Source organism: Chiloscyllium plagiosum, unplaced genomic scaffold, assembly GCF_037043375.1.
Source record: "Chiloscyllium plagiosum isolate Xiang-an unplaced genomic scaffold, Cpla_swu_hap1 HiC_scaffold_14, whole genome shotgun sequence".
NCBI lineage: Eukaryota > Metazoa > Chordata > Chondrichthyes > Orectolobiformes > Hemiscylliidae > Chiloscyllium > Chiloscyllium plagiosum.
In genome coordinates, this window is record NW_028270152.1 from 34,759,925 (window position 1) to 34,775,186 (window position 15,262).

Consider the following 15,262-nt stretch of genomic DNA (forward strand, 5'->3'; position numbering starts at 1 on the left):
GGCAAGGGTCAAGGGATCAATTACTATGAGACACAGTTTCAAGGTGTGGTGAAGCCAGTTTAAAAAATGTGCAAGGCAAGCTTTTCACACAGAGGGTGGTGAGTGGCTAGAATCACTACCAGAGGTGGTGGTGCAAGCAGACAAATAGCAGTATTCAAGAAACATCTGGACAAATACATGAAAATGAAGGAAATAGAGGGATACGGATTCTGTAATTAAGGACAGTTTTAGTACGGAAGGGCAAAATGTGTTGGCACAGGCTTGGAGGGCTGAAGGGCCTGTTCCTGTGCTGTACTGTTCTTTGTTCTTTATCATAACTGCCTGATGCAGGTTTTTTTTAAAAACACTAAAATGGTCATAGACAACTTGAAACAGGAATTCAATTTATAAACTTTAACAGAGTCAGTCACAAGCAAGTTGTTTTACCAAATTTTAGATAAATCAGCTTTGGTACATCGCAATAGTTTTCAGTCAAAATGTAAGTAGATAATAGTTGCTCCAAGATAAATTCTGTCAAATATATGCCAGTCAAGCTAAGAAAGCTCAAAATCAATCACAGCAGTCTTTCCACCATAGAGGAAGTGGCTAATTGAGGATTGTGTAAGAAAATAGGAGAGTGGTCAAGAGGCTTGGTAATCGAGGATACCAGGGAAAAGAAAAAGCTGCATCTCCATCAAGTCAAAGTAATTAAAATGAACAAATATCCTGCAAATCAAATTAAGCAGGAGAAACTATATCGTATAATTCATCATCATTTACCAATGAACCAAAGAGATCTAACATGACCGAACACCACAGTTACATGGAACATTTGGTTTGCGGAGCTATTTCAAGAAGGTGTCTTTGTTTTGCAGCAGTTGGAACAGAAAAACAACTGTGCACACTTCATCACAAGAAATATACTGAGATATCCCAAATCCTGCTACTTTTTTTGGCAGCCATTCACCTTTGTAAAACACTAGGTGTGCCACTTTTGCCTAGTACATCTCAGCACATTGCTAATGCACCTTCATTTCCCAATTTGCCTTAGAGTCAATTTCCATCTAACAACCTCTCAAAGTTGGAACTCAAGCTGTGTTTCGTCAAGAAGCCTCATTCGTTTTGCACAGTGTGGAGTTTTAGCACAAATAATCAATTTAATGAGATTGGAGATAAGTAGCATCTTTAAGTAGGAGAGCGCTCAAAAGGACAGATTTGTGGGAGAATTCGAGAATTAATGGCACAGCCTCGAGTGGACATCAATAACTCACAAGAAGCTAGAACAATTGGAGTAGTGCCAAGTTCATGGAGGACTGTAAAACTGGAGGAAGTGAAGAAAGGAGTCAGGAATAGATGGATAAGCATGTGAGTTTCAAGCTGAGTTGCTGACACTATATCCGTCCCTATGACCTTGTAATACCATCTCATCCATCCTATGATGTTTTCACCTCCCTCTCTGAGCCTAACAGATTTTTCTGAAACCCAACTTTCAACCAAATTTTTCCTTACTCGTCCTATTATCTCTTTTTTGACACAATCAACTTTTGTCTGAATATGCTTCCATTAAATTCCTTACAATGTTTTTTTACATTAAAAGCCCCAGACAATAAATTAATGTTCTTACGACAAAATACACCTCATGTTAACATTAGATTATTCAAATCTACGAACTGAAAGAAGACTAACTGACCAAAGAAGAAGAAGAACAACAAGCATTGAAGAAAACTGCAGCCAAAAAAAAAAAGATGCATGGAGGTGGGGCAAAATAGACAACTACTAAAAGGTGACCCAAAAGGTGCAATGTGTTGACTGGACTCCTGCCCCATACAATTCTTTGGTTTAATTAAATGGTGGCAATCACACTTCAGAGAAAAGGTGATTAAATGAAACAGGGCAAGGTGAAGGCATATTGCTATTGTCAGTGGACTAAAAATCCAAAAGATTTAGGTCACGTTTGAGGGACCCAGTTTCAAATCCCACCACATTTTTAAAAATCGGTAATTTAAAGTCCAATGATGACTTGAAACCATTGTTAATTTGCTATTAAAAACCCATCTGGTTCACTATAATTCAAAATGCATAAAAATTAAGTCAAGAAATTCCACAGACATTAAAACACCAGACAGAAAAGCAGCACTAATGCTGTAAAGTTAAATATTATTCAAAATAACACTGATCAAGTGTCAAAATGGCAAACTGCCACCTTCTAAAGAAACCAACCTGTCCAAACACATCCCCACAATGTGCTGGTTTGATTATTGTTCCCTGGGACCAATTTGCATACATCTTTTAAAATTAAATAGAATTGAAATCGGACTGTACACATTCTAATGCAGATGGAAATGAGCTAAGTAGCTGAAAACCTTTAAACTTATGCTTGGTTGATTGCTCCAGACATTTTACACAACTACATATGCAAAATAGGAAACAACTAACAAGTACCATGAAAGACTAAAAATAAAATCCATATTGTGGCTGTCCTAAAATGTTAACCTCAGAATTGCAAGCGCAATGAATATAGCAAGTGCATAAACAGAAAAAAAGACAAGATATTTCAGTAATTTATCTGCTTCATAAGTTTGATGGATGGTACTATTAGGATTTCAATATATCGCTGGAGCGGTTAAAGTCCCTCTAGGTATTTTAGCAAGGCAGCAATATAGTTACAGGAATTAAGGTCTTACAGTCAATCAACTTTAATAAACTAAAATAATAAATAAAGTTCCAAGAAACAGTCTAAGTTGCAATACGTGCTCCAAGAGGTTTCCAATTTCTGTAAACTGACAGTCAAAATACCAGTCTCTGATCCTTGATCCATATTATTATATAGTTTTAAAATGTGAGACGTGAGATAATTAATGAGGGTAAATAAAAATTATTTCTAGATATTCTTAAACTCGGGAATCTACTTTTAGTCAACATCAGGACTCTGAACTATTTTTATGTACTGGTCTCATCAATATAGTTCAGGAAGCTGTCACATGCTCCATGAGCAAAAGCATGCCACTCGCCATAATGGGAGGCACAAGATGTCGTGATTCACTCAGTATGTTAAGCTAAACGCTGGCAATTAATTTAAGAAGGATCCTACACTCTGGCTTGGAAGAGAACCCAGAAGGCGCATTACTATCATAAAGAGTCTCAAAAATGTTCTGGCCATGTTTGAAATGGCCTATAAAAGGGTCACGATTACCAGACTGGAAAAGTTGTTCTGGTCTATCCTGCCTGTCCTGAAAAACCGTGATAATGAATGTGTATTCCAAACATACTTTTTAGATTTTGAAGTATATTCTCCACCTCATTGAAAATCCATGAAATCTTTAATAATTCATTCAAAAAAAGGGTCATTCTGGTCCTGCTTTTTACTTTTCGCAAAATTTGTGCACGGTTGGAATATTGCGTGCAATTCTGGTCTCCTTCCTATTGGAAAGATGTTGTGAAACTTGAAAGGGTTCAGAAAAGATTTACAAGGATGTTGCCAGGGTTGGAGAATCTGAGCTACAGGGAGAGGCTGAACAGGCTGGGGCTGTTTTCCCTGGAGCGTCAGAAGCTGAGGGGTGACCTTCTCGGGGTTTACAAAATTATGAGGGGCATGGATAGGATAAATAGGCAAAGTCTTTTCCCTGGGTCGGGAGTCCAGAACTAGAGGGTATAGGTTTAGGGTGAGAGGGGAAAGATATAAAAGAGACCCAAGGGGCAACTTTTCACACAGAGGGCGGTACGTGTATGGAATGAGCTGCCAGAGGATGTGGTGGAGGCTGGTACAATTGCAACATTTAAGAGGCATTTGGATGGGTATATGAATAGGAAGGATGTGGGCCGGGTGATGGCAGGTGGGACTAGATTGGGTTGGGATATCTGGTCAGCATGGACGGGTTGGACCGAAGGGTCTGTTTCCATGCTGTACATCTCTATGACTCTATGACTCTAAATTGGTCTCCCTCTTGTTTAAAATTAAGAACAAAAGCTCCTTTCTCTTCTACCTTTCTCCCCTTATGACTCTTATTCTGAAAGCAGTAGCTCGTGTAGCAACCTTTGTTGCTTAATCCAAACCTAAACGGCACATATGGGTAATTCAACCATTCTGCAACTGATTTGATCCTTATACTGGGAGAAGTGATTTAAGGATCATAATCTGGAAAAAAAAATTACTTGATTTTCTTCCTCTCCAAAGTCCAGGAATTTTGTGAGGCTAACTATTCGTGCTTTCAGAGTTATCTCTAATGAAATCAACTAACAGCAAAGGAAAAGACCACATCTGTGTTTTTTCTGATTGCATGACACAGACCAACTTTGTTGTCATCACTGAAAATTGGTGCATGTCAACAAAAGATTAACAGAAATGATAAAATAAATTTTAAAAAACAGATAATGTGGCATAGATATATCCTTTAAAAAATAAAATTTAAAAATTCAATTTAATTATTTTTTGTTACCTCTTTTAGCTGCTGTGTGATTGAAGCAAGATGATCATTTTCAGACTGGGCATTGGTGAGCACATTTTTCAACTGTTTTAGTTCTGTTTGCAGTTCTAGAATCTTCCCAACATAATAGGCCTCTTTAGAAGCAGACTCCTGAATCAAGGACTCCTCACGACTCTCTCCATCAGCTGCTACTTTCTTCTGGTTGCTATATGCCTGACCAAAAGCCTAAAAACAAACATAAACCACAACGCTTAGGGGGACAGAACTGCACACTGCATCAATCGCATAAACAAATAATAATATACATTTTGCACACTGATCATGGATGCTTAGTTATATAAATTGCACAGTACTAAAGTTCAAAGACATTTAGAAATTTTCAAAGTTATAAGCTACATTCAAAACAGTTTTCCAACAGTGAATACTTTCAGCTTTGTTAAGACTACTACATGCTGGCAGAGTGATGTTTCAGAATTACCCATTCTTATAGTTCATTTGTTTAACTTCCATTAGCTTAAACTGACTATATGATGACATATAAGCAGATCATATGCAATTACTGCTATCATGCTGACTTTCAGCACAACACTTCCTTTTGAAATGGTTTAATGAAAAATTCAAACCAGTGTTGCAAATCAAATGGAAAATGACAATCAAACCCCACCACAGTAAAAGCTTCAGTCAAAACTATTTCCACGAAAGGCCCAAGAATTATCCTTAACAGAAGCGTGCTCAAAAGAAAAGGGGTGAATAACAAGTTTTTTAAAAATAGGATGTGGGCATCGCTAGACAGGCAGGCATTTATTGCCCAGATAGCAGTTGAGAGCCAAACCCCAATCATATGGATCCAGAGTCAAATGTCGGCTAGACCAGGTAAGGACAGCAGTTTCCTTCCTTAAAAGGACATCAGTTAACCAAATGGGTTTACCCTGATACTCCTGGCCATCATTAGAGTCTTAATTCCACCATGCACCATGGCAGGATTCAAACCTAGATACTGAGACCTGGGTCTCAGAATTAATAGTCTAGTGATAATACCACTAGACATTTGCTTTCCCACAGCCATCTAACCACAAATTTTACAACTTTTTCAGTATATGGATGAAGTTAACCAAGATCACATTTAATTCTCACGGTTTGCCTTCAAGACCTTCTCTTGAATCACCATTATGGCAAAGGTGATAGGTTTGGAAGTTCCAGGATTTTCACCCAATGAGAATAGAATGGCAAATGTAGACAAGAACTTGGAGGTGCTGTTCATTTACCAGTCTTGGAGTGTCCATTCAAAATAGCTTCAATATACTTAAAAAAAAAAAAGGTCTGAAGACATGTCACTGGACCCAAAATGTTAACTCTGCTTTCTCTCCACAGATACAGACAGATCTGTTGAGTTTTTCCAGGTATTTCTGTTTCTACTTCAAATAGTAGGTAATTTTACATCATTGTATCAAGAGAAAGATGTTGTAGAAATGGCCAGCATTTACAAAGCCCTGCTGACCCCATTCATGCCCCGAAGTCAGTATCCACTCATTACACACAAACTGTGTTCTTAACCTATATATTTCTTGTAGTATGATACAGAATTTTTCAAAAGTAAAAATCATTCTATATTATATTTCTTGGCGAAATATTAATTTAGGAGGCTTTATACATCATTTCCAAATATCCATTAAATTCAGTCAATTTTAATGTTCTCCACCAAGTAAAGGGAATCCTTCTCAAAAAGAGAAGTTGTGGCTCTTACTGTAGGAAAGGTCTGGGATATGATGTGAAGCAGGAACAAAGATGCCTTACAAAATCTATCCAAATCAGTTTTAAACTTAATCAATGCGGAACTAATTCATTTTTTTTGCCTGTCCCTAGTTCAAAATTTGAAAACTCCTTTCCTAATGGCATCCCTAGTATGGATTGCCTACCACATGGGTTGCAGTGTTTCAGGCAATGGCTCACATCACCTTCTCAAATGCAATTAGGGATGGGTAAGAAATGCTGGCCTACCCAGCAATGATCACAATCCATGAAAGATTTCTTTTTAAGAATCACCAACTGAACCCAAGCCATAAATATTTTAAATTGATATTAAGACTGTTTATCATGTTTATCCATGTGATTTTTGAGAAGATTTGTAGCTCAGGTTGAGGTTCAGGTTGTAAGTTTGCCAGCTGAGCTGGTAGGTTTGTTCTCAGACATTTTTCAGCATGCTAGGTAACATCATTGGCGAGTCTCCAGTGAAGCGCTGGTGTTCTGTCCCACTTTCTATTTACGTGCCTTAGTCTGTTAAAGTGGGTGATATCATTTCCAGTTCTTTTTCTCAGAGGTTAGTAAATGGAGTCCAAATCGTTGCGTTTATTGATGGAGTTCTGGTTTGAATGCAAGGTCTCTAGCAATTCCCGTTTGTGTCTCTGTTTAGGATGGATGTGTCCTCCTTCGTCTATATGCAAGGATACGAGTGATAGCTGGTCATGTGTTTTGGTGGCTAGTTGGTGTTAGTGTATCCTGGTGACTAGCTTCCTGCCTGTCTATCCGATGTAGTGTTTGTTGCAGTCTTTGCAGGGTATTTTATAAATGACATTTGTTTTGCTGATTGCTGCTTCAGGATCCTTCAGGTTCATCAGTAGCCGTTTCTGTGTCTTGTTTGGTTTGTGGGCTATGACACCAAGGGGTCACAGTAGTTTTGTAGTCATCTCCAAGATGTCTTTGATGTATGGTACTGTGGCTAGAGTATCTGGGTGTGTTGTCTTCTTGTTTGAATTTGTTGTTCAAGAATTGGCGCACAGTGTTTAATCAGGTACCCACTGTTCCAGAATACATTATAGGTAGGTTTCTTCTGCTGCTTGTAGACCATGGGTGCTGTCGTGTGTTGTGGCCCATTTAAACTATGAGTAGAAGAAAAATACCTATATAGCGTATTCAAGGACAATATCTACCCAATAGACACAGTCCACCAATTCTTAAACAACAAACAAGACGACACAACATGACCAGAGACCTTAAGACACACTACCATACAAAGACATCTCGGAGAGGACTGCCAGACTAACTCAGACCCCTTGGTGTCACATACCTAACAACACATGGAAACAGCTACTGATGCACCTAAAAGACCTAGCAACCAGTAAAATGAATGTCATTTATAAAATACCCTGCAAGGACTGCAACAAACACTACATTGGACAGACAGGCAGGAAACTAGCCACCAGACATGACCAGCTATCACTCGTATCCACTTTGACTGGGACAACACATCCATCCTAGAACAGGCCAACAGAGACACACACAAGAATTCGTAGAGGCCTGGCATTCAAACTGGGAACTCCATCAACAAATACATCAATTTGTACCCCATTTCTGTCCTCTTGAAACAAAAACCACCCGCTTTAACAGACCAAGACACAACAGAAAGCAGGACAGAACACCAGCACTGCACCGGAGGCTCACTGATTATGTTACCTAGCATGGGGACTAAAGTTCTGAGAACAAATCTATCAGCTCAGCGAGCAGATTTACAACCATGTTTATTCATATAATTGGCCTGTATAACTACTAAGACATTACTTAATTGAAAAATTGCTATTTTAGGAACAGCTGGAAACAAAAGGTGGAATTCCTGTTTTGGAACAGACTGAGATTAAAGTCTCCTGCCTAATTTGCACTTGTAGACCAGCCAGAAGTTATGTCCATGACATACACAGAACCAAATACACTCTACATTTGGGGGATGAAGGAGGTCTGAAGGAAAATGTACTAAAATTACAAGATGAAATTCTGAATTTTACCAATAGTGTCACCATTAATGTTTTGAACGTACTACTACATCGTGTACAACTTGAACACTGCGTGCTAAGAAAGATGAAAAACAACATTATCTTCCATCAGCAACACACAAGTTCCATGTGATACAGGGACTACTTTTATGCTAAAAACAGAAGCACAAAAAAAATCATTCTTGCATCTGTTCTGATGAATGCAAGACAAAGAATGTTGTCAAAGCTTTCTTTCCAATAACATGTTTGAATTTATAGAACCCATAAATGTATTAACTTAATGATATTTACACAGATCCATTAATATTCCAAATCAACAGGTGCACTGATTTTTTTTTACTTAATCTATTTTTCTAACTAACCTGTTCAGAGATATTACTACATACACCTGGGGCAGGTGGGACTTGAACCCATGCCTCCCAGTCCAATGGTAAGGGCACTACCAACGTGCAATGTGTTCTCTTTAGAATTGAAAATTAACTTAGAGGAACCTTTCAATAAGAGGGGTAATCATTGTCCGTAGCACTGTAAGACACGACAGTGGTTAACACGGATACCATCATTACATGTTGAGACATCTCCCACCATACAAACGGCAGGTTCTCATGTGACTTGGCCAACGTGATCTCTCATACGTTGCATGCAGGGATGCCCTGAATCTTGATATATTGGCAAGACTGAACACACTACGACAATGGATGAATGGACACTGTGCAATGATCACCAGACAGTACTGTTCTCTCCCAGTCAGGGAACACTTCAGCGGTCCAGGACATTCAGCCTCGGACCTCCAGGTGACCGTCCTCCAAAGTGGATTTCGGGACAAGCAACAATGCAAATTGACCGAGCAGAGGCTGATATCCAAGTTCGATACTCGTGAGGGAAGGCTTCAGCCAGGACCTTGGGACATGTCACACGACAGGTGACTCCACTGCACTATATAGTCACTCACTCTCGCACATACACGTGCACACACACTCACTCACGCAGACCTTCTCTCATACGCACACACACGCATCCTTCACACTTTCCCTTTCATATACCCCATCAAACTCTCAGATACTTGACAAAGCTTACACACGCACACACCCACTCGGTCTCTCCTGCATACATGCACAGGTTTATGGGGTGAATCTGTATTTGCAGAATTACATTTTGTTTTGCTCAAAAACTGCATCAATCCATGTAAGAGTCTGTAAGCCCCACTTTAGGAATAGAATTGACTCAACATTGTGTGAAGGTAAAGTCTGTACCATTTAATGCATTGTCTTAAGCTGAGATGACACCCAATGTCATTTACAAAATACCATACAAGGACTGTAATAAACACTACATTGGACAAACAGGCAGAAAACTAGCCACCAGGATACGTGAACACCAACAAGCCACAAAAAGACATGACCCACTCTCACTAGTATCCTCACACATGGATGAGGAAGGACACCACTTCGGCTGGGATAACACATCCATCCCAGCACAAGCCAAACAAAGACACGCACAAGAATTCCTAGAAGCATGGCATTCAAACCGGAACTCCACAAACAAAGAGTTTGACCCCATCTACCAACCCCTGAGAAAAGGAGCCAGAAGTGACTTCACCACAGGAAATATCATCACCAACCCAAAGAAACCCAAACATATAAATAGAAAGCAGGAATTTTCAGCATTGCTTCGCCTGAGGCCCACTGAAGAGATTGAGGAGAAAGTGAGGCCTGCAGATGCTGGAGATCAGAGCTGGAAATGTGTTGCTGGAAAAGCGCAGCAGGTCAGGCAGCATCCAGGGAACAGGAGAATCGACGTTTCGGGCATAAGCCCTTCTTCAGGAATGGGGAAAGTTTGTCCAGCAGGCTAAGATAAAAGGTAGGGAGGAGGGACTTGGGGGAGGGGCGTCGGAAATGTGATAGGTAGAGATTACCTAGTAGGGTAACGAAACATCTGGAAATGAACTTTCCAGCTCAGCGAGCAAATCTACATCCTAAACCTATTTGACTATAAACTGGTGTGGTTTGGTTTTTACTTCATTAGACATGCTCTCCAGTGCAGGCAATATCCTGGTAAATCTCTTCTGCACCCTCTCTAAAGCTTCCACATCCTTCCTATAATGAGACGACCAAAACTGAACACAATATTCCAACCGTGGTCCAGGATTTTATGGAGCTGCAGCATAACCGCTTGGCTCTTCAGCCCAATCCCCCTGCGAATGAAAGCCAACACCATACACCCTAACAACTCTATCATCTTGGGTTAAAAAGAGTCGTGCTGGAAAAGCACAGTAGGTTAGGCAGCATCCAAGGAGCAGGAGAGTCGACATTTCAGGCATAAGCCAGCACCACACCTTTTGACTCTGATCTCCAAAATCTGCAGTCCCACTTTCTCCTATCATCTTGGGTGGCAACCTTGCAGGATTTACAGGCGGGAGCCCCACAAACCCTCTGTTCCTCCACACTGCCAAGGATCCTGCCTTTAACCATGTAATCTGCATTCAAATTCAACCATCCAAAATTAATCACTTCACACTTTTCCAGGTTGAACTCCATCTGCCATTTCTTAGCCCAGCTCTGCATCCCATCAATGGCCCATTGCAACCTACACCAACCCTCCAAACTATCCACAACTCCACCAACTTTCATGTCATTGGCAAACATTCTAATCCACCCTCCCCCACTTCCTCATGCAAGTCATTTATTAAAGCCCCATGGAACCAGAGCTCCCAGAGCCATCCCTGTGGAATGCCACTGGTCAAAAAGCTCCAGGCTAAATATTTTCCATCTACTACTATTCTGTGTCTTCTATGGGCCAGTCAATCCTGTATACAGACAAACAAATATCCCATGTATCCCATGCCTCCTATCATGGGGAACCTTATCAAATACCTTGCTAAAATCCATATACACCACATCCACTGCTCTACCTTCAATCATGCGTTTTGTCACATCCTCAAAGAACTCAAGGTTTGAGAGGCATGACCTGCCCCTCACAAAGCCATGTTGACTATCTCTAATCAAGCCAGGCTTTTCCAAGTAATCATAAATTCTGTATCTCAGAATCCTCTCCAATAATTTGCCCACCAGCGACTTAAGACTGACTGGTCTGTAATTCCTAGGGTTATCATCATTGCCTTTCTTGAACAAGAGAATAACATTTGCCACCCTCCAATCATCTGGCACTACTCCAGCGGACAGTGAGGATGCCAAAAGGTACAGCAATCTCTTCCCTTGCTTCCTGTAGTAACCTTGGGTATATCCTGTCTTGCCCAGGGGACTTATCTATGCTCACATTTTTCAAAGTTTCCAGCACATCTACCTCCTGAACATCAACTTGTTTGAGCATATCAGCCTGCTTGACTCTGTCCTCACAAATGACAAGGTTCCTTTCACTAGTAAATACTGAAGCAAAATATTCATTAAGGATCTCCCCATCTCCTCTGACTCCAAGCACAACTTCCCTCCGCTATCCCTGAACGGCCCTACCCTCACTAATTAGGGATAGTCAGCATGGTTTTGTGCTTAGGAAATCATGTCTCATGAACCTGATTGAGTTTGTTCAAAAGAGGAATGATGAGGGCAGAGCAGTGACATGATCTATATGGACTTCAGTAAGGCATTCAACAAGGTTCCTCACTGTAGACAAGGTTAGATCTTGTGGAATACAGGGAGAACTAGCCATTTAGATACAGAACTGGCTCAAAGGTAGAAGACAGACGGTGGGGGAGGAGGGTTCATTTTCAGACTGGAAGCATGGTGTGCCACAAAGATTGGTGCTGGATCCACTATTCGTCATTTATATAAATGATTTGGGAGTGAGTATAAGAGGTATAGTTAGTAAGATTGCAGATGACACCAAAATTGGAGGTCTAGTGGACAGCAAAGATGGTTACCTCGGATTACAAGGGGATCTTGATCAGATGGGCCAATGGGCTGAGTGGCAGATGGAGTTTAATTTATTTCAAAATGCAGCACCTCGCACTTGTAAAGCAAATCTTAGCAGGACTTATACACTTAATGGTAAGGTCCTAGGGAGTGCTGCTAAGCAAACAGATGTTGGAGTGCAGGTTCATTGCTCCTTGAAAGAGGAGTCACAGGTAGATAGGATAGTGAAGAAGGCATTTGGCATGGTTTCCTTTATTGGTCACAGCATTGAGTATAGGAGTTGGGAGGTTGTGTTGCGGCCGTACAGGCCACTTTTAGAATATTGCGTGCAATTATGGTCTCCTTCCTATCGGAAGGATATTGTGAAACTTAAAAGTGTGCAGGATGTTGTCAGGGTAAGAAATTTTGAGCTATAGGGAGAGGCTTTGTAGGCTGGGGCTGTTTTCTCTGAGGTGACAAAGGGTAAGGGGTGACCTTAGAGGTTTTTAAAATCATAAGGGGCAGGGACAGGATAAACTGACTGTCTTTTCCCTGGGGTGGAGGAGACAAGTACTAGAGGGCATAGGTTTAGGGTGAGAAGGGAAAAATTTAAAAGGGACTGAAGGGACAACTTTTTCACGCAGAGGTTGGTGCTTGTATGGAATGAGCTGCCAGAGGAAATGGCGGAGGCTTGTATATTTACAATATTTAAAAGACCTCTGGATGTACCATGAATAGGAAGGGTTTAGAGGGATACGGGCCAAGTGCTAGCAAATGGGACTAGATTAGGTTAGGATATCTGGTCAGCATGGACAAGTTGAACTGAAGGGTCTGTTTCCATGCTGTGCATCTCTGTCATTCTATGTGCAGGTGGGGTGGATTGGCCATGCTAAATTGCTTACAAGGATGTGTAGGTTAGGTACATTAGTCAGGAGCAAAATGTAGAGTAACTCAGGGTAGGGGAATGGTGTTAATCTTTGGAGGGTCGGTGTGGGCTTGTTGAGATGAAGGGCCTGTTTCCACACTGTAGGGATTCTATAAAGAAAATTGAATTGCAGCCAAAACATTTAAAAGGCATCTGGATGGATATATGAAAAAGAGGGATATGGGACATATGCTGGCAAATGGGATTAGATTAGGTTAGGAGATCTGGTCAGCATGGGCGAGTTAGTCCGAAGGGTCTGTTTCTGTGCTGTACATCTCTATAACTAAGTATCGAATGCCTTGGGGTTTTCCTTAATCCTTCACGCCAAGGCTCTTCACGTACCCTTCTAGCTCTCCTACGTCCATTCTTCAGTTCCTTCCTGGCCACCTTATAACCCTCTAGACCTCTGTATGATTCTTGCTTCCACAACCTTAAGTTTCCCTCTTCCTTTTGAGTAGATGTCCCATATCTGTCATCCAAGGTTCCTTCACCCTACCATCCCTTCCTTGCCTCAGTGGGACAAACTTGTCCAACACTCGCAAGAAGTGCGCCTAAACAACCTCCATTTCTGTTGTGCATTTCCCTGAGAATATCTGTTCCCAATTTATGCTCCACAGTTCCTACCTAATAACATTGTAAATTCCCCTCCCACAATTAAATACTTTCCCATACCATCTGCTCCTATCCCTCTCCATTACTATAGTAAAAGGTCAGGGAGATGTGATTGCCATCACAGAAATGTTCTTCCACTGAGATCGGACACCTGACCTGGTCCGTTGTCAAGCACCACATCCAAAATGGCCTCCCCTTCAGACAACCTATCTATATTGAACTAGCAATCCTTCCTGGACACATCTGACAAAATCTGCCCTGTCCAAACTATGGGCACGAAGGAGGTTCCAAATCAATAAAAAGGCAGTCACCCATGACAACAACCCTGTTACTTCTATACATTTCCGAAATCTGCCTCCCAATCTGCTCCTCTGTTGTTATTGGGAGTTTTTGTAGGCCTCCCAAATGAAGTGACTGCTCCTTTCCTGTTTCTGACTTCAACCTATACTGACTCAGTAGACAAACCCTCTGCAGCTGTGATACTATCCTGATTAGCAATGCCACTCCCCACCTCTTATCTCCTTCGGTATTCCTTTTGAAACATCTAAACTCCAGAACATCCAATAGCCATTTCTGCCTCTGTGATATCAAAGACTCTGTAATGGCCTCAACGTCATAGCTCCAAGTATTGATCCATGCTCTCAGTTCATCACCCTTATTCCTGACACTTCTTACATTAAAATCCACTCACTTCAACTCATCACACTGACTGCAACTTTGTCCTATCAACTACCTATCCTTCCTCACAGACTCTCTGCTCGCTGTATCTGCCTATTCACCAGCTAGGTAAAAACAATGACTGCAGATGCTGGAAACCAGATTCTGGATTAGTGGTGCTGGAAGAGCACAGCAGTTCAGGCAGCATCCAAGGAGCTTCGAAATCGACGTTTCGGGCAAAAGCCATTCATCAGGAATAAAGGCAGTGAGTCTGAAGCGTGGAGAGATAAGCTAGAGGAGGGTGGGGGTGGGGAGAAAGTAGCATAGAGTACAATGGGCGAGTGGGGGGAAGGGATGAAGGTGATGGGTCAGGGAGGAGAGGGTGGAGTGGATAGGTGGAAAAGGAGATAGCCAGGTAGGACATCCCCCTCAGTCAAAGGACACACCTTCATGACCCTTCGTCAAAGGACTCACCTTCATCCCTCTCCATCCATGCATCAATGAATTTAATACACGGCGTGACGTCGAACAATTCTTCCGTCGCGTCCGCCTCCGAGCTTACTTTCACAATCAGGATTCCCGCTCACCTTCCGAGGACCCCTTCGCCCACCTCCAACACACTGCATCCACCTGAACACCCCGCGCTGACCTATTACCTGCCCTCGACCTCTTCATTTCCAACTGCCGCCGGGACATTAACCGCCTCAACCTGTCTACCCCCCCTCCCCCACTCCAACCTCTCACCCTCACAACACGCAGCCCTCCAATCCCAACCTCACCATCAAGCCAGCGGATAAAGGGGGCGCAGTGGTAGTCTGGCGCACTGACCTCTACACCGCTGAAGCCAAACGCCAACTCGAGGACACCTCTTCCTACTGCCCCCTCGACCATGACCCCACCCCCCATCACCAAACCATCATCTCCCAGACCATTCAGAACCTCATCACCTCAGGAGATCTCCCACCCACAGCTTCCAACCTCATAGTCCAGGAACCCCGCACTGCCCGGTTCTACCTCCTTCCCAAGATCCACAAGCCTGACCACCCTGGCCGA

At 41.9% G+C, this 15,262-nt stretch overlaps 1 protein-coding gene across 2 annotated transcripts in view; it reads right to left on the reverse strand.

Annotated features, from left to right (window-relative positions):
* LOC122558997 (protein bicaudal D homolog 2-like) overlaps positions 1–15,262 on the reverse strand; it is a 115,858-nt gene that overhangs the window by 72,850 nt on the left and 27,746 nt on the right. For both annotated transcript variants that reach the window (XM_043708047.2, XM_043708045.2), the window contains exon 2: positions 4,416–4,628. In XM_043708047.2, coding sequence (XP_043563982.1) covers positions 4,416–4,628 — 213 coding nt within the window. The remainder of the gene's footprint in view (positions 1–4,415; positions 4,629–15,262) is intronic.